A 26,939-nucleotide genomic window follows, 5' to 3' on the forward strand; every position below is an offset into this window, starting at 1 on the left:
TTGAAATGACATACAGTAAGTATGCCCCCATTGTGTTTTCCAGTCCTTACCAAAAATATTCTTCTTAGTGTATTGACACATGTTAAATCAGTGTCAGTAGCATTTTCACACATTCTGACTGCTGGGGATAAAAAAAGGAAGTCCAAAGCCATGACTCTAGTCCTAATGCTTCAATCACAGCTTCACATTTACTTTAGGAATTACTTTTAGGCGTTTTAGCCAGAAAAACCCAAAATGCTTGGAGGTTGAAATATTTTTAATAATGTCCTCTTAACTGCCTGTATTTTTATATAGTACAACCCCCTCTGCAATTTTGTTGTGTCAGACGGTGCGATCAATAACTATTCTAGTCTATTCATAATAATATCCAATCTAAGGCTTTTCTAGAAAAACAGGAGCATCTTCCCTCAGGCTGAAGATACAGAACAATTAAGTTCAGGAGGGCCTGTCTTGGAAAAAGCCATAGCCGCCCTGAATAGTGGGCCCCGCTGATCTCTAGGTCCGACCTGCTACTGTACTGTCACTGTTGCCGTTATTTGTCATGCTGATTGTATGTCATTACTGTTATGGTACAGGATATGCTTTGTTGTCTTTCTAATATTGTCCATGTAAGGTACAGTCATTGACTAGGAATTCCCACCCAATACATCTAATCTAATCTCATCTTCAGGATCTGTTGGGTCAGTGCTCCATTTGGGCCATAACTGCATAATTGAGGTATCACCACCTCAACTGTGGTGAGACCAGCCATGTTGTTTGGTCTAGAGACAGTGCCACTGAGGAAAAGACAGGAAGCAGAACTGGCGGTAGCAGAGATGAGGATGCTCAGGTTCACATTGGGAGTGACCAGGATGGATAGGATCAGGAAGGAGTACATCAGAGGAACATTACATGTTAGAGGCCTTGGAGATAAAGTCAGAGAGGCCAGACTGAGATGGTTGGGACATGTCCAGAGGAGAGATAGTGAATATATTGGTAGAACGCGTAGAGGAAGACCAAAGAGGAGGTTTATGGACGTAATGGAGGAGGACATGAGGGTAGTTGGCGTGAGAGAGACAGATGCAGATGGAGGGGATTGATTTGCTGTGAAGAGAAAAGCCCAAAGAGAAGAAGAAGAAGCATAATAATTGCCGTTACCATATTCATTCATTCATACATTTTCTACCGCTTATCCTCATGAGGGTCTCGGGGGTGCTGGAGCCTATCCCAGCTGTCTTCGGGTTGGAGGAGGGGTACGGCATGGACTCACAGGGCACATATAGACAAACAACCATTCACACTCACATTCATACCTATGGACAATTTGGAGTCACCAATTAACCTAGCATGTTTTTGGAATGTGGGAGGAAACCGGAGTACCCGGTGAAAACCCACGCATGCACGGGGAGAACATGCAAACTCCAGACAGAGATGGCCGAGGGTGGAATCGAACTCTTGTCTCCTAGCTGTGTGGCCTGCATGCTAACCACTTTCCACTGTTACCAAATGTAAAAAAACAATAGCAGTCAAGCAAAGTCAATTGACATTGTAAAGGTTACGTTTTCATTTCATTGTGCAAAATGAAGTGGGTTCCTTCGTTTTATGAAAAGTGCGTATGTAATGTTTTGCACTATCATGCTTGCGAAGACGGAGGTTCATGTTCCAAAGTGATTCTTTGTTTGGGTACTTGATTACACGGAATGATACTTGGGAAAACAAACAATTTTTTTTCGTCTGTACAAAAACTGAGACATATTTTAGTTGAAAAATGGGGCATAAGAAAAAGGAGATACAGTGATCCCTTGTTTATCGGTTTCAGACCCATCCTTGATAAGTGGATTTCCACAAAATAGAATTCCTTGTTTATAAATGGAATATTTTCTTAGAGCATAGTAAAGCTGTGTATGACCTTGTAAATATGCTCCTTTTTTAACATTAGATCCCGCAAGACATGAAATAACAACCCTATAGTCACCTATACAATCATGTTGCCTGATATAGTAGACATAATAACAGAATAATAACAGAAAATAAGTCATTGAAGGCATAAATGAAGAAATGTCCATGTGTTTTTAGGCTACTCCCTGGTTTATGTAGGACAGTGCTTTTCATAAATGGGGCAGGCCACCCGGGGGGGGGGGGGGGGGGGGGGGTCTATTGAGGTGTCAGGGAGGGCGTAAGATCCGGGGGGAACTATATTAATAAAATTTCTTGAAGGTTGGCAGGTTCGATGTGTTTATCCATGCTAGTGCCAGCAACTCATACAGTGGTTTGTACAGATTAATATTACAGCTTTTCAGTAATATTTCAAATCAGGGGTGGCGTGAAAAAAATATTGGGGAGTGACAGAAAATAAGTGAGAACCACTAAGGATGTTGTTTCCCTTGACACAATTCTGCAAAAACAAGTTCTTGTATGTGATTGCAGCTTCTTAGTGTTCCTCCCGCCTGGGGCTGCTTCAAGTCAGGCAGCTCATCGGGTGATTGACAGGTTTGAGCGCCACAGAGCGAGGAGAGAGGCTCCCTTTATCCCCCCTCCCCCAGTGCGATACGAGTGCTGTACACACAGGAAGTGATTAGGCAGATTAGACTGAGTGATGTTGCAGAAAAGCGAGCATGGGATGCTTTGTGACGCGTGCGGGGGTTCAGACGTGATTATGCGAGTACAGCGCTTCATTTGTCCCAGCAGTGGCGGCGGCAGTTTTGTCGCCTGCAGGCGTGTCCCGCGTGCAGCTCAGTGGGTGGCTGATGGCAACCAAAACACTTTCCCCACTCTGCAGATGAGCCCTGAACACATCATGAAGGAATGAAATGGTACATGACTGAATTTAGAGGTAGGCGGCACGGCGGTCGAGTGGTTAGCGTGCAGACCTCACAGCTAGGAGACCAGGGTTCAATTCCACCCTCGGCCATCTCTGTGTGGAGTTTGCATGTTCTCCCCCTGCATGCGTGGGTTTTCTCCGGGTACTCCGGTTTCCTCCCACATTCCAAAAACAGGCCAGGTTAATTGGCGACTCCTTATTGTCCATAAGTGAATGGTTGTTTGTCTATATGTGCCCTGTGATTGGCTGGCCACCAGTCCAGGGTGTACCCCGCCTCTCGCCCGAAGACAGCTGGGATAGGCTCTAGCACCCCCTGCGACCCTTGTGAGGAAAAGCGGCAGAAAATGAATGAATGAATAAAATTTAGAGGGGTGCAGGTTGAAATCCTTCTCTGCATTGTGGGTAAATTAGCACCTCAATCCAGCCAAGAAGAATAAATCCTCTGTTCAATCCTCTAATGACGGATGTTTCCATGAGTCGGTCCTGATGCTGCTGCCGTGTCTCCAGGCCACATGTAAGCACGCTTGAGAGAATGTTTAAAAAAAAAAACCCATTTGGAGGCCAGAGCGTGCTTCTAACAACAGGTCATCCCTTCTGTCATGGCCCAGATGTTTTTAACTGGCGCTACCTTTCCACAGTGCGAGCTCTGCTCTCCCCGCATGCTGAGCTACGTCTGGTTCCGTGCCGCCAACACACCCCGCCAACTCCATGTGTCACACACCTCCACAACTGCTCCCTTTTCAAAGTTTTGGGTGAGAGCTGCAGTTGCGTAATGCCAAAAACCCGTCTTGCTGAATAGAGAGATTTTTCATGCAGTTCACTGGTATTCGCTGTACGGAGACGCAGAACTCCAATCATTTTATGGCACTTTTTAGATGTGGACGCAGATGGATGGCTTAATAGACTGACTGACAGGGTGGAGTGGAGTTCCTCAAGGCTTTGTACTCACGCCCCAGCTGTTCAGCATACATTTCTTTCAAAATGGAATGATGGACATAGCTAGATGGCTAACTATACTGTATATGCGTTAAATATCCTCCTCTGCTGGTAAATAAACAGCAGCTGTCGAAACCATTTGACATCTTGTCTCTTTCCCCAACATGAATATGAACGTGTCCGCCCAGTCAAACCTAATTTCATCGTTTCATCTGTTTGTGGGAACCCTTGCCGACTGCACCTGGACATCATTCAGAATTCATCACGGATGGATATAGGTATGAAACTCGATCAGACATCGCCAGGGAATTCCGAAAGTCTGCAATCAGGCCCGTTAAAGCAGTTACTTCGATCACACTAACAGGTTGCAACCAGCATGCTGTTCACCGAGTTAGCTTGTTTGCATTATCTTGTCATGTGGAAGACACAGAGCGGCTGTTTACATGGAAATTATTTCAGGTCAAGATGGCAAAGTACTTTATCGCGTCTGCAACCTTTTTTTTGCGGCCTACACTTAAAAATATATGAATGAATAAACGTTATTGTTTTGTGGTTGAATACGGCATATTGTTAGTCCAAGAATATTCAGATTTAAAAAAAAATTAACACATCTTTAAACTAAATTAAGCATTTTAAAGCACAAAATAGCTAAAAGCTAAAATAGACGTTGTGATGATATGTAGTATTTTAGTTAAGGATCGACCGATACATATCGGCCGGCCGATATATCGAGCCGTTATTTGCGTTTTTTCCTTGTATTGGTATCGGCCGGGTGGGTTCGCCGATGTATTTTTCCACCACATGAATACAGTCGGGCATGCCCCGGTGGCAGAGGACCCCGCCCCCACTATTTTCACAAGCAGTATCGGGCACAAATATCGGCCCAAGCAAAAATCGGCCATCGGCTGAGGGTGATGGAAAAAAAATAGGCATCGGCATCGGCCCCAAAAAAACCATATCGGTCGATCCCTAATTTTAGTAGTATTATACACAAGCCGCCTCACTTACATATGTCTTAAATGTGTGATTATGTTGACTATACAGGTAATATGGCTTTAATGTTGACTGTAGGGGTGTTATATCATGTCTAGAGAGCTCTAATGTTAAAAACTATACTTAGACATTCTGACACATGTTTTCTGTGCTCGAAGTCTGAAAATATTTCATTTACAAACAAGGAATCCTCTGCACTAATCTGCCATAAACAAGGGATTACTGTAATGGAACACATCTGGTCCACCCCTGCACAAAACCAGGTGCTCCAACCAGGTCCCACCTAATGTGAGTTCAGCGTGCTAGCCATCGAGCCACATGCCCCAGCTGTCAACTCGATGTCCAGCGCAACTCCGAAGACATCTGGCAGTGATGTTTACCAACATATTTTCACACAGCTGCACCAGATGGTATCCGTTACATAAATAGGTCTAGGGTTCTTGTTTGTCAGCACATTGTCCGCACTGTGGTTTGTTCTGTCCTTCTGCATCTCTGCCAGTCTGTGGTCTCCTGGACTGTGACCAGTGTGTATTTTGGGTATTTGGGTCCAACCACAAAGCACTTGTCGATGCGCAACCTGTTATATCTCATTGCACTGTGAAGTCTGATTCACAGAGATCTTCAATTAACCTCCATCCACTATTGTGTCTCCCCTGCTTGTCCTCCAGATGGACCCGGTCCAGAAGGCCGTCCTGCATCACACCCTTGGCCTCCCACCCGCTGCCAAGCGCAAGCACGTCTCCTGCAGTGTCTGCCAGCTGAGATTTAACTCGCAGGTTAGCAATATGACACATAAACTGACATACCAACATAATTCACCCCTTCTCCTACCAAATAAAATTATTATTTGGGTATTCTGCTAATTTCATTCATTCATTCATTCATTTTCTACCGCTTTTCCTCACAAGGGTCGCGGGGGTGCTGGAGCCTATCCCAGCTGTCTTTGGGCGAGAGGCGGGGTACACCCTGGACTGGTGGCCAGCCAATCACAGGGCACATATAGACAAACAACTATTCACACTCACATTCATATGTGAATATATTGGTAGAAGGATGCTGCCAGGTAGGAGGCGTAGAGGAAGACCAAAGAGGAGGTTTATGGATGTAATGGAAGAGGACATGAGGGTAGTTGGTGTGAGAGAGACAGATGCAGATGGAGGGGATTGATTTGCTGTGGCGACCCCTGAAGGGAAAAGCCCATAGAGAAAGAATTGCCGTTACCAAATTCATTCATTCATACATTTTCTACCGCTTATCCTCATGAGGGTCTCAGGGGTGCTGGAGCCTATCCCAGCTGTCTTTGGGTTGGAGGAGGGGTACGCCAGCCAATCACAGGGCACATACAGACAAACAACCATTCACACTCATACTTATGGACAATTTGGAGTCGCCAATTAACCTAGCATGTTTTTGGAATGTGGGAGGAAACCGGAGTACTCGGAGAAAACCCACACATGCACGGGGAGAACATGCAAACTCCACACAGAGATGGCCGAGGGTGGAATTGAACCCTGGTCTCCTAGCTGTGAGGTCTGCGCGCTAACCACTAGACCGCCGTGCCGCCCCCTGCTAATTTCAGAGACTTTTAAAAATAATATAGTTGGTCAAGTACAATCCACAGAACCACTGGGTTTGTGAGAGACCATCAGTCCACATGTGCAAACACACTTTAGCCAGAACATTCTTTGTTACTCATAAAAACTGTGTGTGTGTGTGTGTGTGTGTGTGTGTCAGTGTGTGTGTTTGTGGCTGCTGATGTTGATCAATAAAACATTTGAATAGAATTAGTTGTACATTCGGGCTATACATTTTAAATCAGGCCATATCAATTGCACAAGAAAGTGATGTGTCAGCACAAATGTTCCACGCATGCAACTCTTTGTGTTGAATATTTATTCTCCATTATTATTTTTTAAACAGCTAAGCCAGCGCTTTTCCAACAGACAAGTTTCCTGCAACTTGTAGTGCTGTTCTGTAGCTGGCATGGATGTTGTATTACGGTGTGACTTGTCAACATCTCAACTGCTCTTCTTTCTTTTTCGCAATATATTATTTTAATACTGCATTGTAACAGGCATTGTCTGAGACAGCTTTGAAAAGGGGGGACTGATGTGACCTTTGGCCTTGGGCAATGGTCATTTTTTGATTTGTGGTTGCCGATACAATTCAAGGACAATACTCAAGGACAATTCATTTAAAACGATTCAGTCACTTTAAATTGATTAATTAAATTGATTAAATTGAATAACTTTGTAGCCAAAAATTCAACCAGTGTAATAAATACCTAGAATCTGGACAATGAAGGTGAAGCTTCCTAGATTCATGTTGTTTTTTGTAAATGAATCAGGTATAAATTATTAATAATGCTGACATACTTGGGAATAAATTATTAATCACTACAAAAAGGTTAGTTAAAAATACAAAACAAAATCAGGATGAATAGTATGAATATAGTATTATTATAGCTTCATTCATTCATTCATAACACTTATCCTCACAAGGGTTGTGGGTGTGCTGGAGCCTATCCCAGCTGTCTTTGGGTGAGAGGCGGGGTACACCCTGGACTGGTGGCCAGCCAATCACAGGGCACATATAGACAAACAACCATTCACACTCACATTCATACCTCAACAATTCAACAATTTGGACCCGCCTCTCGCCCAAAGACAGCTGGGATAGGCTCCAGCACCTCCCACGACCCTCGTGAGGAAAAAGCGGTAGAAAAACAATGAATGTACAATTTGGAGTCACCAATTAACCTAGCATGTTTTTGGAATGTGGGAGGAAAACGGAGTACCCGGAGAAAACCCACGCAAATGCAAGCGCCACACAGAGATGGCCGAAAGTGGAATTGAATTCGGGTCTCCTAGCTATGAGGCCTGTACGCTAACCACTAGGCTGCTGTGCAGCCGCACGATGAATTATTTAATTTGTGCAATCCAAACCTGCACTTTGCACCCAAAGCTGAGGGACATTGTGCAAATTCCTCAACAAATGGTATCTTAAATTAGGTGTTGAAACTTCCTCACCTGTATTGGCTGATGGCAGCAATGGCTCTTTGGTTTGTGCTGATAATCCGCCTGAGCAACCATTTGAAAGAATGCTGCAGCAACTAGCAAGAATACACAAATGAGAACACATGTGTTTTGACCTGGACATGCCGCGCTCGATGATGACGAAGGGTCATTGTTACTGGACCGTAGGCCGTATAGATTAGACAGGTGTACAAAACGTCCTTACAGCACTTTGCATATTGTCCCCATAAATGTCAGATAAAGTGACTTTCAAATAAAGACAGATGAGTTAAATTTGAATTAACTGTATTTCACAGGTCCACTACAACTCCCATGAGTTTTTTGTTTTAAAGCCACACATCCATATAAAGTCTACCATGCTTAAATCCAATGCTTTATTTCCTAGTATTAGTTCACTCGATCCATTACCTTTTTAAATATTGTTAGATTAAATTTACAAGTTTATTCTCGAAATTTCCGATTTTTTTTTTCACTGTGGCCCTAATACTCCATCGTATCAGAGTGACTTATAATCCGTGAAATACTTATGATACATCACACAAAAAATACATTTTTCTATTGAATCATTATTTATCATGGATATTTATCCGTATGGTTTCATTTGTGAAACAATGCATTCTGGGTAAATGTACCACCTTGAGCACACACTATCAACTTTGAATTGATTGACATTATTGAGTCAAGCCCAAATCTGCCAATAATGTGTGCGAATCGTAAAGCAGTTAAAGAGCCGCTTTCATCTTGCTGAGTGCTTACACCCAGCAAATGACGGCTTGCTGGTGTCGCCTTGGCAACGTGGGTCCAACACCATAGTTATAGCCAGAGGAGGCGCAAGCAAAACTTTTCTGTATTAAATGAGCTATTATATGATGACAATGTGTTTATTGTCATTGTACCTTTTAAAGGGGAACTGCACTTTTTAAAAAATATTTGCCCATCATTCACAATCCTTATGTAATGGTAATGGTAATGGTTTCATTTCATTTGAACATGCATCAGATTACAATTGAGTGCATCCCATAATCAGTTCACAGTTCCACATGTCCAAAAGGAGTAGGAAGAAGCAAAGCTTATTAAACCCTATCTGGCACTTTTACATTCAGCAACTGTTACATTTGTTCACTTACTGCCTTTCTGATATAATTTTTTGTTATTATTTTGTATCAAGTGAAACATGAACGCATGTTTCTTTCCCTTTTCTGTTCATTACAACACTAGAAAACAAGTTCATTTCAGCTAGCTCACAATGCTGTCATTGGGATACATCTATTTTGTCTATGAAGTGGAAGCATTATGTAAAGCTACGAGAACACACATCTGCAAGTTAGATATTACGTGTGGAGTACCCCAGGGGTCAATACTGGGACCAAAACTGTTCAACTTGTACATCAATGACATCTGACATTAAGTGACATTAAGTCACGAACAAAAATGAGCTCTCATATCACAAATATATTGTACAACATAAGATGGGGAGAAATATTTCAATATTGAACAAAGCAAAATTGGTTCTCAATCAAAAGTCACTCCACACTGTTTATTGCTCTCTGGTTCTATCTGTATCTGTTCACCCATATAAATTATCTGTATCCATATCTGTACTTGGAGTGGGTGGGGCATAGGTGTGGTTGAATCATAAATGGGCAGAATTTAAAGCTGAGCTTAAAGCTGTACATTATTTTAAGTCCAAAATTGATTTGGATTGATGAGAAGTTGCTATATGTGAGTCCTCCATGCGCCACCTTTGACTCCCCCTCATCCTTCACTGCTGGGATGAACATGAAATTAGTGCCAGCGTGGCATTAAGCACTTATCTGTCTCTGCAGCATGCACCAAGACAATGGATGTTCAAAACAAGTTTGACTGAGTGGCATTTTTTGGCTCATTCAAAAAGAATGAGGAGAGAATTCAGCTCTTTAATGACCTTTTCTAAAAAAAAAAGTGATGGATAAATTCCTGACTTGGTATGTAATAAAACCCATTCACACCCTTCAAAGGATTTCATTACTCAGCCAAGATAGATACATGCATGGATGGATAGACCGATAAATGGAGGGATGGGTGGATGAATGGATGTACAGGTAGATAGATGGATGAAAGGACGGATATATGGATGGATGGACAGAGGCATGCAGATGGATGGATAGACCGATAAATGAAAGGATGGGTGGGTGGATAAATGGATGGACAGATTAATGGACGTACAGATAGATAGATGGATGAAAGGACGGATATACGGATGGATGTTCAGATAAATGGATGGGTAGATAAATGGACGGACAGACAAATTGATGGAAAGACAGTCGGCTGATGGATGTGGTGAATGAATGAAAGGCATGATGGATGGATGGATGGATGGATGGATGGATAGATAGATTAACAGATGGAAAGACAAGTAAATGGATGGACAGTCAGATGAAGGGTGGATGAATGAATGGCTTGATGGACAGATAGACAGACAGATGAATGACTGGATGAATTTATGGATAGACAGATGGACACACAGATAATAAGATAAATGGATAGTTGATAGACATGTACATGTAGACATGTACAAATAGATGGATAGACTGATAACTGATACATAGATGGATGAATTAATGGATAGATGGATGGATGGACAGATAGATGAATGAAAGGACGGATATATGGATGGATGGACAGATGGATGGATAGATAAATGAACAGACGGACAGACAAATAGATGGATGGGCAGTCGGCTGATGGGTGGATGAATGAATGGCATGATGGCTGGATGGACGGATGGATGGATGGATTGATAGATCAACAGATGGAAAGGCAAATTTATGGATAGACAGTCAGCTGATGGGTGGACGAATGAATTGCTTGATGGACAGATAGACAGACAGATGAATGAATGGATGAATTTATGGATAGACAGATGGATGGACAGATAATAAGATAAATGATAGATCATACGTAGATAGACATGTACAAATAGATGGATACCTGATAGATGGATGAATTAATGGATAGATGGATGGATGGATGGATGGATGGACAGATGGACGGATGGAAGCATGGACACATAGCTGATGAAGGGCTGGGCGGATAGACAGATGATGGATGGATGTTTTTTGCCAACCTTGGCAGAGGTAACGAATACCTCTCTGACAATGCCAAACAAAAGTGAGGGTTATTAGTTTCGAATTTTGGATACAGCGCTTGTATTGTATTGTGACCTCCAGGCAAAACATGGTGGAAATATTGGTCTCAGGCATTCATTGCTGAAGGCTAATAAAATAATAGTGTGATTTACAAGTGAATAAGTCCACCAGTGGGTGAAAAAAGAAGAAAAATGGCAGCTGAAATGACCCAATAAATCATCCTGTAAGATTTGCTCAAAGCTGGCAGCGAGAAAATCAAATGTTAGCGTTTTTTGGCGGGACTAATTAGCTTTAAGCTGCTTCATTGCCTCCGTGCTCGTCTAGTTTTCATGTTTCATTTCATCCTGGTCCCTGCGCGAGGTGACTCAATCAAGCCTGCTGTTTGTTCTCCTGGCAGAGCCAAGCCCTGGCCCACTACAAGGGGACCAAGCACGCCAAGAAGTTAAAAGCCCTGGACACTCCCAAAAGTAAGCTGAAAGGCTCAGCGGTCGCCAAGGAGACGGGTGGCCAGGAGGCTGCCGCAGGCGTCAACAACTCGCAGGTCGCCGGCAGCGCCGAAAGGAAAGGTTGGTTCAGAATGCTCCACTTTTTTGTTAGCGTTTTAGCTCGGCTGCACACACAACATGTGCTTTGCGAGCAAGTTGAACCAAAAACCGTTGGACTGGATCAGGAGAGGTTTCTGCTGCTGTTCCAAAAACTAGATGTTGAGTTCGTTTACTGGGCATTCAAAAACTTTGAAAAAAACAGAAACTGAGGTCAAACGCTGTTAGGTTTTGGAATGTAACCAGTATTTTTGGAAAAATGTGCCCTTTAAAATCACAAGAACTTAACTTTGAATTGCAGTTGTGCATGACAACCTCAGTTTTACAAGACCAGTGTCAGAGGATGTTTTGCTTTTTCTTTGGCAACACTAATTCAACACGGCAGCCTCTCAAGGATTACATCAATGCTCCTCTATTTTATGACAACACGGACATTCTCATCATTTTCTCCACCTGGTCCAGTCAACCAACAGTGGAACATGCTAGCCATTGAGCTAAAAGCCCGTGTACAGTGCAACTCTTACATAGCCATGTTTACATGAGGAGTTTTTGTCTTTCCGAATGACTTTTCCGAAAACAATGGTATACATGGAAAGGAATATTTCCAATCTCCTGTCTACATGCGTCAATGGGGCATGCCCAGTAAAGCGTAAACACCAACAACACCAAAATCACGTGATACCGACTTCCACGAGTTTTTATTTCACTTTCGTTCGTCCAGTCTTGAAAGTTAGTTTGGATGAAAAACAAACTTTCCGCAGCAGTGCAATGCTGATTACTTGCCTCTGTTTTAAAACCGAACAACGTCTTGAGCTACGTGTTACGTCATATCTGAGCATGCGCTGAAAGAACGCATACGGGATCAATTTAAACAGGAAAAGATCAAATTCAATCTTGCTAATATTTTATAATTAAACTCAGTACATGATTTGTATAGATACATATTTTCTTTTTTAATAAAACTGGACTTGTGAATGACCTATAGAAGGGTTTAGATTCTGTTTCACAGATGGCGCTATTGCACACGAAAGCTGCTTGCCAACCGCCAATAAACAACAGAAGAAGAAAAACACAACAAAGAAGAAGGCACCCTGACAACTTTCCGTTTGAGCGGGTACAAGATACCTCAATCGGATTGGGGAAAGGAATATTCCACCCCAGGGAATCCGATTATATGTTAATTCGGATTGACACTTTTCTTTCGGAATGAGGTGTATACAAAGGTTAAATTTTTTCCGTTTGAACAAATAAACCGAATGCATTTGGAATATTTGGGTCCATGTATACGTGGCTATTGTCAGGGGGTGAGGTTCACCAAGGAACCAGCTGGCATCTGTTACACTTGTCATGTTATGTTAGCATTTACTTAATAGATTTGTTAGCTTAAAACCTGTAAAGTATTCGCAGAAACAAATAGTTCCACTTTAGAATTAACATCAAATAGACAAACTGCCTTTTAGTGTTGTTTAACAATGACAATAAAGTTCCATGTTATTCCTTACTTCAGGATAACTGGCACAGTCCAGCAATGATAAACGTTCACTGGCTCATTATTCAACGTTTATTTACATTTTTATTGCCGGTATAACTTAATACTCATCAAATCGCTACCAGGTGGATGTTTAAATCTAATTATCTCAGCCAGATGTCAAACAAAAAACGACAGCAACAAAACTATTCCTGTGGGAGGTTCAACTTAAAGACAAGCTGCCACTTGGAACATCTGACAGGAATCAGAGAAATTGCTAGAACTCACATTCAAGGTTTGTTCTCATCGACGGGCCAAACGAGAATCCAATCCAAAGTCGCATTCCAATACTCAGACGTAGCATAACTTGTCGCTAATTGCCGTGATTTGTAGATCTAGTGACATCTAGTGACCAAAAAAGGCAGACCTCCTTGTCTTCATCTTTTAGGTCCAAACTAGGAAAAAAACTACAAGCACAATTGTGAAAAAGAGGAATGGATCCCAGTTGGACACTATAGGAAGTTCCTTGCATCACATAGCTGTGTAAACACATCATGTAAACACATCACGCACCAAGCGGCGACCTCTGCAACCTTCAGCAGCACTCCGCCATGGTAGAAGCGTACAAACCATCGGCCATTAATCATCTCAGCGCAGCTCCTGAAAGACACCTGCACATTTCTGCAGCGTATCGCCGTCGTGGTGTATACCCACAATGCATCAGGCCGGGGCGCCGCTTTGTCACCGGTGGCACCTGCTAATGAATATTAATGAACTTAGATGTCAGAGGAATTAATTGTGGAGGCGGGCAAGCGCTAAGTAAAAAGGCTGCAGGGTAAAATGTGTTTTCAAGGCCACTTTCACACTTCTTATTTTTCTATTGTTTTTTTTTATTGTTTGTCATATATTTGAAGTTAGTACTTTTCTTGTACATTAGTGGCATTTGTCACTGCTGTGCTTATCAGTCACTTCGGTAAACCGCAGGTGGGCAAATTGTGCACGCTGTAAAAAGTGAAGTCATCACAAAGCTTTCATTATGATCTATAATGAAAACATTTCATGCATTAATGTCAGCCTGCATTAAGTTTGTCTTCAAAAACTTTTTACAGAAGTAACTTGTGTGATGTCTAAATGGCCAGCTGGACGGTCTGTGTGTGTGTGTGTGTGTGTGTGTGTGTGAGAGAGAGAGAGAGAGATGTGTTTCAGGTGTTCCATCTTTCATTTCCAGTTGAGTGGTGATGAAATGTAGCCTGATGTTTGCTATTAAAGATCACATTGTCACCACAGGCTAAGCACAAGGAGGAGGAGCAAAGGAGGCCAACTCATGTCTGCATTCTCCTGCTGTTCTCCCGTTCTCCCACAACCTCCTTCTCCTGCTTTTTTCTTTCCCCACCCTTCTCCTCCACCGGTATCCTCCTTTTCTTTGGCCTTTTTCCTCATACAGACTACAACCTCCACCTCCAGCTTTCTTCTGCATCACGCCTCCTCCAGCCTCCCTCCTCCCCTTGAATCCTCACACCTCAGTTTACATCTCCTTGCCTCCTCTAGCCTCCTCCTCCTTCGCTTCTTTCTGCCTTCCTTCTCCCCACGCATCTTCTTAAGCTGTTTCCTTCGGCTGTATTCCATTTCCCTTATGTCACTGCCTCTTCTTACCCTTCAGCATCCTCCTACACCTCCTCCAGTCTTTCCTCCTTCTTCTTCAGATTTCAATAGCATGCTCTCTTTGCTCTTCATGCACCCTCACTGTGGAAGCCTTCTTCCTCCTCCTTCCCACCTTGCTTCCTTCTGCATCCCCCAGTCTCTTCTCCTTCTGCCTCCAGTCTCCTCAGTTCTCCTCATGCAGTCTCACTCAGGCTTGCCCATTCTCCTGGAGGTTCCTACTTCTTCGTGCCTCCTCCAACATACAGTACTCCTAAAATTTTACCACCACTAATGTCATCACCCTACAGCCTCACTCCTTCAGTCTCCTTCAACATCCTCCTCCAATCTCCTGTTTTCTCCCTCTTTTAATATCTTTTAATATCATGCTCCTCCTTCCTCTCCATGCACCTCCACTATTGCAACTCCCACAGTCTCTTCTCCTTCTTCCTTCAGCTTCCTCCGGCTTCCTATAATTCTCTCATGTTCCCTGTCTCCTTCACTCTTGCCCTCCCTTGAAGTTCCTACATCTTCTTGCCTCCTCTGGCTTCTTCTGGTACATGTCTACAATATACGTACCTCCTCTAATCTCCTTGCCCTACATCCTCACTCCTCCATGTCTCCATCAATATCCCCCTTACTCTTCTTGCCTCCTCCTCAGGAGCCTGCATCCTCCTTATACCTCCAGCTTCCTTCCTCTTTATGCACCCCCAGTCTTGCAACATCCATCCACATTCTGCCTCCTCCTTCCTCCTTTGCCTCGTTCTGCCCACCCCAGTCATTTCTCCTTCATGCCTCCAGTCTCCTCAGGCCTCTAATCTTCTCATGCAATCTTTCTCCTTTAGTCTTGTTCTTTCTCACTGACGTTCCTGCCTCTTCTTGCCACCTCCAGCTTCTCTTAGCTTCTCTTACTCCTTTACCTGCTCCATCTTACCTACATCCTCCCCCCTCATCCTGCCATTATATCACACAGTCTCCTCAATCCTCCTTCTTGCTACTTTGCGTCCTTCTGCCTCCCCCAGTCTCCTTCAGTCCTGTCTTTTCTCCCTGACCTTTCTGCCTCCTCCAGCTTCCCTCAGCATGGTCCTACAGTGTATCCTCTGTGATCTCCTCACCCTGCATCCTCACTCCTCCACCTCATGCTGCCTCCTTGTAAAGACAGATGCCTGACGATGACAGTGTGATGATGTTGGCTTTTTCTCAAGCTGCCAGCGATCTCATCTGATGAGATTTGGGGTGCGAGCGTGCAAACCACTGAGACGGAGCAACAGAAATTAGCCGTGGATCATTTGCCCTCAGATGAAATTGGGGGAAAAACGGAAATACAAGTGAAAGCAACTTCTGGTGCTGCTGTGGAGTCTTCTTTTCAGTGCAGCTTGCAAACATGAAGGTGCGCTCCTTTAAGGAGCTTATCAATATTCCGACACGATGCCGACTGAGGCTAAAAGAAATTTGACAGCACTTGAGAGCCACGAGGGATTTGTGTCCTTTAAGTAGTGACAGCATGTAATGATTTTAATTAAAAGCTTTTAATCTAACGCTTATTTCGAAAGTTAATCAGATCTCCGGGGAGTCATGGGATTGCGTGAAGGACTAAGTGGAGTGGAAGGATTTGGAAAGGAGCATCAGGAGGGCATCCAGGTGGAAGGGAGGGATGTCCATACTTTTTCGTGGTAGGGAAAAGTGAAAGGATGAGGGTGGATGCTAGTCTTCACCATATTTGTCTACCCTTAACTTTTAACTTTTCTCTGCAGGTTTATCATTCATTCATTCATTCATTCATTCGTTCATTCATTCATTTTCTACCGCTACTTTTTCCTCACGAGGGTCGCGGGGGTGCTGGAGCCTATCCCAGCTGTCTTCGGGCGAGAGGCGGGGTACACCCTGGACTGAACGCCAGCCAATCACAGGGCACATATAGACAAACAACCATTCACACTCACATTCATACCTATGGACAATTTGGAGTCGCCAATTAACCTAGCATGTTTTTGGAATGTGGGAGGAAACCGGAATACCTGGAGAAAACCCACGCATGCACGGGGAGAACATGCAAATTCCACACAGAGATGGCCGAGGGTGGAATTGAACCCTGGTCTCTTAGCTGTGAGGTCTGCGCGCTAACCACTAGACCGCCGTGCCGCCTGCAGGTTTATCAAATATATGTAAATAAAAATGATCTCAGCTTTGTGTAGTAATTTCATTTTAGTGCTAGGAGGTGCCACAGGCTTAAATGAGCTGCTCCATGTGGGACTTGATGTGAGTGACGGGAAGAAAAGAGGACTTGTTTCCAAGGGTCACCATTCCCTTTATTCTCTCCTTTGTCGCCCGTCCCCTCCTTTTAATTACCTTCTCCTCTGGCCTTATCTCTCCTCTCAGCTTGCCCTGTCCTTCGCCAACCTCCACATTTCCCTTTTTCTCCTCTGGTTCCAGAGTGAGCTCACGTTCCCCACTTTCACTTTCATTTAACTTCCTGCTTCCCTTTTCTTCATCCAGCGTGCTCCTCGCCGCGTTTGCTCAGCTCGCAGCGTCACCTCTCTTTCAATCTCTATCTCGCTGCTGTCGGCCGTCCGACGTGAGATGGATGGCAGTCATTACCGCCATTAACGAGAGCCGATTGACTTCCCCAAAGTGGGCCATGCGTAGATACGGAATACTGGAGGCTTCCCCTCAACGTAAACTTTAATCACCTTCAGCTCTAAAGTCTCTTTAATGGTGCTGGCCAACAACCAGGACAAATGACTCAGCATGGAACAAGGTGGAGATAAATATACCGTCACCTTGGAGTTGATTGGCGTCACCTTGGCAAATTTATGACATCATGCAGGGAAAAAGAAACGTGGGGAAAGCCAATCCCTAAACTAACACTCACACTGTACCCCGAACGCATGAAGGTCAAGGAAAATATAATAATAAATACATGATTTAAACAGGGCGGCACGGCGGTCTAGTGGTTAGCGTGCAGACCTCACAGCTAGGGTTCAATTCCACCCTCGGCCATCTCTGTGTGGAGTTTGCATGTTCTCCCCGTGCATGCGTGGGTTTTCTCCGGGTACTCCGGTTTCCTCCCACATTCCAAAAACATGCTAGGTTAATTGGCCACTCCAAATTGTCCATAGGTATGAATGTGAGTGTGAATGGTTGTTTGTCTATATGTGCCCTGTGAATGGCTGGCGACCAGTCCAGGAGACAGCTGGGATAGGCTCCAGCACCCCCGCGACCCTTGTGAGGAAAAGCGGTAGAAAATGAATGAATGATTTAAACAGGAAGAGAACAATTCTTTACTTTTATCCCTGTGGTTGTCTTGCACATTGGAAGGGGCGTTGCAAAGGAGGGCGAGACTTATGAAAAGCAAGGAAGGAAGACCACTTTTTTGCTTAGTTATCACTGTCCCTTTCATAGGAGCAGATCTTTTCACATGTTCCAAGATACCATTGTTATCCTCCATGATGGTCGCTGTTTTTGAACGGCTTGGACCGGGCATGCAGGCAATGCTGGTCTGTGTTTCAATGCTGAATTTTAAATTTTCACTTTCCTTTTCACAGACACAAAGACAAAACAAAAGTGACATCCTCAGTGTAGCAACATGACCATATTATCATCCACTATGCACACGTGACTGTAGTTATTTTTCTTTTTGTAAAGTACAGGTGGTCGTCAGTTACAACATTCCGTGGTTACATACACACTCACATAAATTCATCAAAAACTTGAGATTCACTTGAGAAACTACTGTAGTTACAATGGAAGAATACACTAGACCATTGTTACCTATTATGCTCATTTTTCGTCCCTTTGTATTGCGTTTTGGACTCCTATAGAGCAGCTACACACAATGACCAGCACACAAAGCTTTCTAGTTCTTACAGAATCTGTACCAAAACAGTCCAGTGTGAAATGATGTTTACATATTAAAATATATTTATTTTGATGGTAGGGAATCGGGAACTCCAACCACTTGTGCCTGATGGTGGCTTTCCCTTACGCGGCAGAGAGTGTATCTGCCCTGCAGCCATAGCCATAAGGAAGTCTGCTCCTCTGTGACAAAGTGGCAGTTTTGCAACGCCCTCTGCAACACAGTGTTTTGAGCCATCCCAAACTTCTTTCAGGGGTCACTTTGAAATGAGCATACGTACAGAGAATACAACATTCTAACTACATTTATAGGTCAGGAAAGTGGAAAAAGTATAATATAGGAAAAAATGATTGGAACACGCACGTTGCGAGAATGACAACAAGTTGGTCGATCAACAATCTATTCATTGTGAAAACAAAACAGACATATGTCACCAGAACAACATCAGCAAACTGAGCTCACACAGTCGGGATTTATGTCAGGTTCACAGACAGTTGGAAATCACAACACTGTTTAACACTGTATATAACTGCTAGGGTGCTACAGTGTGCTTGAGCATGTGAAAGAATCTGCAACAGTAATAACTAAGCAGCATAGTTTCTTATAATCTTTTATATGTTATGTTATGCAGGGCTCTACATTAAAAACAAAAATGACTTGCCCATGGGGAATCCTTAAGGTGAGAACCACTTGACCGAACTTGCCCCATGTAAAATGAAAAGACTGCCATAATGATATCATATATCAATATATGCTGATAATTCATCAGATAATAGTACTGATGCATTGTATTTGGAGGAATGTCTGAAACGTATGTTAACATGGCATGCCATACTACCTTACACATGGTAGTCGTAGTAAGCAGTGATATTTATAAGTTGTGCACCACAATGAAACATTACTGAATAGACACATTTGTGTACTAGTAAAGTGTTTTTAATCCAGGAAAAAATGCTCAATTTGTCAAACAATAATTTGTGAAGCAAAGGTGAGAAACATACACAGAGAAATGGAAGCGCTAGATTTTGTAGCTTGTGCAAAATCAGCACTTGGTATTGGATCTAATGGGTGGTGTTTCATTGTGACCACTTCAAATTGTCACAGCAATGTGATTCACTCACCATCATTTGATTTGCTGCCGCTAATAAAATACTTGTTTAGGAGGCACTGGTTCATCACTTTTTGCTGTTTTCCTTCACAAGTTGTTGAAGAATTAGACCATGTCGGCAGCGACGCCATGATAGATGTTTTCCTAGTCAAACCATCGCTACTTGGTTAATCGCAAACAAGAATGTGTCTGGGTAAAACGCGGACTGTGGATTGCGGAAATAAACGATTCTGATTGGTCCATTTCAAGATTTGCAAGGATTGGTTTGCAAATTACCACCGGAATTACGCAGTCCGTGTTTTACCAACACCCAACAAGAACCGCTTTAAAAAAAAAACTCTTAGCAGTATGGCATGCCAAAGTGCACTTGCCCGACGGGAATATCACTGATTAGATTTACTTGCCCCAATTTTGTTTTAACTTGCCTCGGGCCATCGGTACATCGTTATTGTCGAGCCCTGTTATGTCTTTTTCTTATTACTGTTTAATTAATTACTGCATTTAATGTCCTGTATTCTCTGCTCAATATGAGTGACTTGAGTGTTAATTTAAAGCACGTATTCCAACTTACACTAACATTGTGCCGTAGAAATGGAATTCTTCTGTAACCCGTGGACGATGTCTATTAATAAGAGTGCATATGCCGTAATACGAGGACCACCTATAGAAAGTTGCAATACAATATGGACAATATGTTTACAGGAATTTTGGTCCATTTGTGAGTTTAGAGGTCTGGGTTCGAATCTCCATTGGGCATCTCTGTGTGAAGGTTGCATGTTCTCCCCGTGCATGCGTGGGTTTTCTCCAGGTACTCCGGTTTCCTCCCACATTCCAAAAACACTCTAAGTTAATTGGTGATTCCAAATTGTCCATAGGTATGAATGTGAGTGTGAATGGTTGTTTGTCTATATGTGCCCTGTGATTGGCTGGCGACCAGTCCAGGGTGTACGCCGCCTCTTGCCCAAAGGCAGCTGGGATAGGCTCCAGCATGCCTGCGACCCTTGTGAGGATAAGCAGTATAGAAAATGGATGGATGGATATATAGCACCAGAAAGTTATTTCATCCATTGGACTCACCTTTCCTGCAAAATATTCTGTAAGTTATGCATCGTGAGTTGTTATACATATATGTACTTTTAAAAAGTTGTGCTGCAAAGTGCTGTGTGGGAGTAGGTCGGGGGTCAGAGGTTATTCAAGGAAACCTAAATGCGCTTCATTCCGAATGTTAATGATGTTCACAAACACTCAGTGCCCCATTTGCATACATTGGAGCTGCCTCAAAAATGCTGACTTTTGAGAGGCATTTACCCACACAGGTGTACCTAATCAAACGTAGACTTTGCCGTGTCGTTTGGGATAATAGAAATAGCCTCGGCATACTCATGTTTTGATTTTATTTTATATTTTGGTGACTGCAGAGACGTGCATCTTCACTGTCATCGCTCCCTGTATGGATTTCCCCACAGCAGAGTTCATTTAGACCCGTGGATCCTGGAAGGTGTATTGTAGATCACATACACAACTGGTCTGCATATTTGTCAACTAGCCTGAATCGTGACGCTTTTATGAGTTGTTTCCTTTCGTACTTTTGCTGTTTACATTCTTCTAAACAAGTAAAACCCTTCAGGAATGTGACTTTTGACTGCATAGTGTAAATACGGTGGTGTGAAAAATCGTGTGCCCCCTTCCTGAGTTCTTATTTTTTTGCATGTTTGTCACACAGTAAATGTTTCAATACCTCAAACTAATGTAAGTATTCAATGACAATACAACTGAATTGGGTCACCCTTAGCAGCAACAACTGCAATCAAGCGTTGGTGATAACTTGCAATGAGTCTCTTACAGCGCTGTGGAGGAATGTTAGCCCACTCATCTTTGTAGAATTGTTGTCATTCGAGCACATTGGAGGCTTTTCCAGCATGAAGCGTCTTTTTAAGGTCATGCCACAGCATCTCAATAGGATTCAGCTCAGGACTTTGACAAGGCCACTCTAAAGTCTTCATTTGGTTTTTCCTCACCCATTCAGAGGTGGACTTGCTGGTGGGTTTTGGATCATTGTCCTGCTGCACAACCCAAGAAGTTGGTTTCAGTTTGAGGTCACCAACAGATGGCCGGACATTGTTGTAAAAATTGAGATCTTGGCTGTTTTGGTCCAGTGTCTTTCTGATGGTGGAGTCATGAACACTGACCTTAACTGAGGCAAGTGAGGCCTGCAGTTCTTTGGATGTTGTTGTGGGGTCTTTTGTGACCTCTTGGATGACTCGTTGCTGCACTCTTGGGGTCATTTTGGTTGGCCGACCACTCGTGGGAAGGTTCACAGCTGTTCCCTTTTTTTGCCATTTGTGGGTAATGGCTCTCACTGTGGTTTTCTGGAGTCCCAAATCTTGAAATTACTTTATAACCTTTTCAACTTGAATTCAGGTGTGAGTTAGTTATTTCTTGTTTTTGTGCCTATTCTAGGAGGATGTTCTATAGAGGATATTTTAAGGTAAAAGGACTCTGTCTATTGATGTCTCTCCAGAGGGTGTCCCCAGCACAGCGGTGACTCCGGTGTCCCCCGTACTCACACTGCCACATCCCCTTGAGTCCACATCCACCCTCGCGACCCCGACACCTGCAGTCAGTGCCTCGCCACCAGTCCCGGACGCCTCAGAGACTACCTCAGCTGCCGGGATAGACGAGGGGCCGCTACAGCTCCACTCGCCCTCAGAACCAGACCTGGACCCTGACGTAGAAGCTGAGGAGGAGCCAGACCCAGAGACAGAGGAGGAGAAAGCTCGGCGTCTTCTTTACTGCTCGCTGTGCAAGGTGGCGGTCAACTCCGCATCGCAGCTGGAGGCTCACAATAGTGGTGAGAGCTTCTAGAAACATTCATGTGTTTTGCCTCATCATTTATCTTTCTATTCATTAAATACAGTCAAATATGGCATATTTCAGACATAGTTGCTTTCCCCCTTATTGCGGGTCCTGCTCAAAACGGTAAGCATTTCAAGCGTATTTAAATGTGTCACATGATTTTGCTCTCTTCTCCAATTGGTCAGTGGCGGTGGGTGCAAAATGTACACCAAAAAAAGGTTGGTGTCGCTACTGGAGTAAAAAAGGTAGTTTGTCGCTAATTTTAATGATTGAATGACACGGACAAGCGAGTAGGCAAAGAAATAAACAAGTGTACTTCGGCCGTCGGGAGCAACACAGTGAAAAGAGCGTGAATGAAGACATGCTAATCGCTAGCATGCTAAACCGACACGGAAGTCATCGCTTTTGTCTGTTTTTATTTGAATAATTTTATTTTTCTGCTTATGTGTTGATCAGGATTATAGTCAGAATAAATATTAAAATTTAGGCTCACAAAAAATCGAACTTATAAAGCATTTAATTAACAACTTATTTATTGCCTCTTATGACATTTATAGCAATTGTTTTAAATAAATGAAGTCAATCGTGCCAAACGAGTATCATTTGGAATCAATCGTGAAATCATTTGCCCCCAAACATGGATATTTGTATTAACAAAAACTTTCATCATAAAGTCGCTAAATTCTTTTATTGACTTTACTTCCTGACCAGCTATTTCCTGCTCACATCCTGCAGGTACCAAGCACAAGACCATGTTGGAGGCCCGCAGTGGGGTTGGCTCCATCAAGTCCTTCCCACGGGCTGGAGTCAAAGGCAAACTGGCGCCGCCGTCCAAAACGTCGACAGGCCTACAGAACAAAACTTTTTACTGTGAGACGTGCGACGTGCACGTCAACTCCGAGACACAGCTGAAGCAGGTGAGAGTAAAAACTAACGTCATGATAACATAATGATATCAAGTAAAAGTATAAAGTAAAGACCCAGTGCGAGCACGAACAGGTAGCGCCAAATGTATTTGTGGCGGGCTACCACAGCGGAATGAATGTATGGGAAAGACTGAGTATGATTGACAGCGGCTGCTGTTGTGACTAATGTTGTGATGCAGGGAGAGTTGCCATGGTGACGCTCTCCTTGCATCATTATCAGACAGCTCATCAGAAACACAGGAAAAAAGGAATCTTTCTACATCAGGTGAAGAAACATGAAACGTTGCCGCGGCAACAAGCCAACAGCAACACAAACACGACTTTGACATCGCTCATTTGAGTCCGGCGGGTGTGACAACATGTCAAATTAAAGGATAGTGAATTTGTTTGAGTAAACTTTCCGGGATATGGAATACTTTCTTTGACGAGCTTTGTGTCGATGGAAGTGATGGCTGGCCAACGCAGAGCCGGCGATGCTTTTCAAAACCGGTCATTAGCGTTCTCTTTCTGGCAGCTGTGCATCATTACATCGCTTACATTTTTTGCATGAAATCATTCACCCGGCAGTGCATTAGAGGAGCTCTCCATTTACTAACACGTGCACATTAAGTAAGCAACACTGCACTTGAATGTGAAGTTATTACACATACAAACACACACAGACACCCACTCTCACTGGCCACTCCATTAGACACACACTCTAATGACACCCACTACAAGGGCTGTAAGAGGTGTGTTCATTAAACAATATGCTTATTATTGTGCTTGGACAATTCTTGGAGGAATGGATCTCATTGGATTGTGTACCTAATGTTGTGTAGCCACAATTCAGGTTAGCACGCTGAAAACAGTGGAACCTCACTCCAAGCGTACGGCCTGGTATTTCGGGTTAACGGTGAAAAAGTATATGTACATATATTTAATAGTCTGTGTGAGCCCAACTGTGTTCTTCACTCATTCGCTACCCAAAGACGTACTTATATGTTTTTTTTTCAACCCAACCACTCACTCCCATAGATGTAGTTATATGTTTTTTGTTTTATTGAGTGAAAGACACAAAGAGGTGATGATACAACTCCACAGTAGAAGGGAGCATGTTTGGTGTAGTTTTAAGCCAAAAACAACACCACAAGGTGTTAGAAGTGCAATTTATAATGTCACGTTCGGGCAAGATCGTGTAGTGTAGCGTACCAAAGACGTACTTATATGTTTTTTTTTCCAACCCAACCACTCACTCCCAAAGATGTAGTTATATGTTTTTTGTTTTATTGAGTGAAAGACACAAAGAGGTGATGATACAACTCCACAGTAGATTGGAGCATGTTTGGTGCAGTTTTAAGCCAAAAAAAACCACCACAAAGTGTTAGAAGTGCAATTTATAATGTCACGTTCGGGCAAGGTCGTGTAGTGTAGTGACTCCAGGATGCAGAGATGAGGGCCCAATTGCAGGTAAAAATGTATTTATTGTAGATGCTATGCACCAGCACCACTCACTAGCATGTCCAACATAAAAACGACAATGACCCAACAACTAAAGGAGTGCGCACCTGAACTAAATGGGCATCACAGAAAATGGGAAACAGGTGCGGGAGATAATGGCAAGCAACGGAAAACAAAACAGAGGAACACAGGAAGTGAATTCAAAATAAGGGCATGAACCAGGAACAGAGGAAAAGAGGAAAACTAAGAGAGCTGTCATGAGGGGGGTGAAGCCCAATCGTGACATTATAAGTATCTCTTCCATTGAAATATGCAGCACAGCAACCAGCAGGCGAGAAGACTAAGAGATTAAGCGTTGAGGGGAAATCTGAACATATGTGAAAATTGTAAATAGTTGATTTGTAAAAATAATTGTTGTTTAGACATTTAAATATACCATATTTTCTGGTCGCTCCGGAGTATAAGTTGCACAAGACCAAAAATGCATAATTAGGTAGAAAAAAACATACATAAGTTGGACTGTAGTATAAGTCGCATATTTTGCGGGTAATTTATTTTCCAAACTACTTGACCAAAACCGACATTACGTCCTCTTGGAAGGCAAGTTCTAACAATAAAAGAATAGAGAACAGGCTGAATAGGTGTAAGATATGCTAACACAATGCTTATTCAGCTACACAAAAAATAAACATGAACAGAAAAGGTGTGCAGTGTTTATGTAACATAAACACTTTTTTCATTGATAAGTCAGGCTGGAGTCGCAGGAACAGCCAACCTATGAAAAAAAGTGTGACTTATAGTCCGGAAAATACGGTATATGGCTAAATTTGGGTCAAAGTAAAAGTGATTCTTTAAAAAATTAGTTAATCTTTTCCCAAAAAGCCATTTTTGCCTCCCTTTTTTTGTTGGGAACATATAATTTGCTGAAACTTACCAATGTTCTACTGCAACCATTCACACTCACATTCATACCTATGGACAATTTGGAGTCTGTTCTTTTAACCCATTAATTTGTTTTTATATAAACTATATAAACTAGAATAGTAAAACAATAAAAACATGTTTTCTATTCATATTTTTTGGCTTTCTGGAATGCATGAGGTGGATTTTCATGATTTTTGGAACAAATGAATAACGCTAACCAAGGTTCTACTGTAATAATTTGCTTATTTGCAGTGGCCTGCTACAAACAGATTAGGCGCTCCCTTAGCTCATCCGGTCTGCCAGAAAATAAGAAGATGGAGCAGGAGGGATCTTGGTGATTTTGAGGCCTATTGATAAAAAACAACGGCGGTCTAGTGGATAGCGCGCAGACCTCACAGCTAGGAGACCAGGGTTCAATTCCACCCTCGGCCATCTCTGTGTGGAGTTTGCATGTTCTCTCCGTGCATGCGTGGGTTTTCTCCGGGTACTCCGGTTTCCTCCCACATTCCAAAAACATGCTAGGTTAATTGGTGACTCCAAATTGTCCATAGGTATGAATGTGAGTGTGAATGGTTGTTTGTCTATATGTGCCCTGTGATTGGCTGGCCACCAGTCCAGGGTGTACCCCGCCTCTCGCGCGAAGACAGCTGGGATAGGCTCCAGCACCCCCGCAACCCTTGTGAGGAAAAAGCGGTAGAAAATGAACGAATGAATGAACAAGCAGCAGGTGCTGCTGTGGGCCCCTCCCACATTGGACGGAACTCACTAGTGGGTCCGTCTTGTGAGTTTAAAAACGAAGCAACCAAATTTATATCTCTAAACATATTCGTTTTGCTTTTCATGTCGTTTGCTCTCTTTTTGATGTTATTCTCCTCGCCTGTAGCGTCCATCACAATTACACGCACATGCGTCTTTGCCAATTATGCAAATTAGATGACAACATCATTTCATCTGCCATATTCGGGCTTTTCATGGGTGCATACATGTTGCCATCTGCTTATGAGCAATAAACAGTGGAGTCAGATTAGCGCCCTTGCCATCCCTTATAGATCCTTTATTTATTGAAAAAGGGTGTGAAGCTCAAGTTATTGTTTCTCAGGCTTCCATTCAGGAGGCATCTTTTTTATCTCCTCTGCTGTGCTTTAACATTCACGCCCAGCCTAAGAAGACACACACCATTTTGTAGCCAAAGTGAAGTTCAATAAGTCTCTGCTAATAGAGGCGTTACATCTCTTGTACTAAACCATGCCTCTGTGTTTGGGTCATCACTTCAGGTTTCAAATCTCGTT

At 43.0% G+C, this 26,939-nt stretch overlaps 1 protein-coding gene across 2 annotated transcripts in view; it reads left to right on the forward strand.

The window, feature by feature from the left end:
• znf385d (zinc finger protein 385D) overlaps nucleotides 1-26,939 on the forward strand; it is a 74,242-nt gene that overhangs the window by 40,327 nt on the left and 6,976 nt on the right. For both annotated transcript variants that reach the window (XM_058053388.2, XM_058053389.2), the window contains exons 3-6: nucleotides 5,398-5,505; nucleotides 11,290-11,458; nucleotides 22,026-22,355; nucleotides 23,096-23,277. In XM_058053388.2, coding sequence (XP_057909371.2) covers nucleotides 5,398-5,505; nucleotides 11,290-11,458; nucleotides 22,026-22,355; nucleotides 23,096-23,277 — 789 coding nt within the window. The remainder of the gene's footprint in view (nucleotides 1-5,397; nucleotides 5,506-11,289; nucleotides 11,459-22,025; nucleotides 22,356-23,095; nucleotides 23,278-26,939) is intronic.

This window comes from Doryrhamphus excisus, linkage group LG5, assembly GCF_037039965.1.
Source record: "Doryrhamphus excisus strain RoL-2023G ecotype Guam linkage group LG5, RoL_Dexc_Guam_v1.1, whole genome shotgun sequence".
Classification (NCBI taxonomy): Eukaryota; Metazoa; Chordata; class Actinopteri; order Syngnathiformes; family Syngnathidae; genus Doryrhamphus; species Doryrhamphus excisus.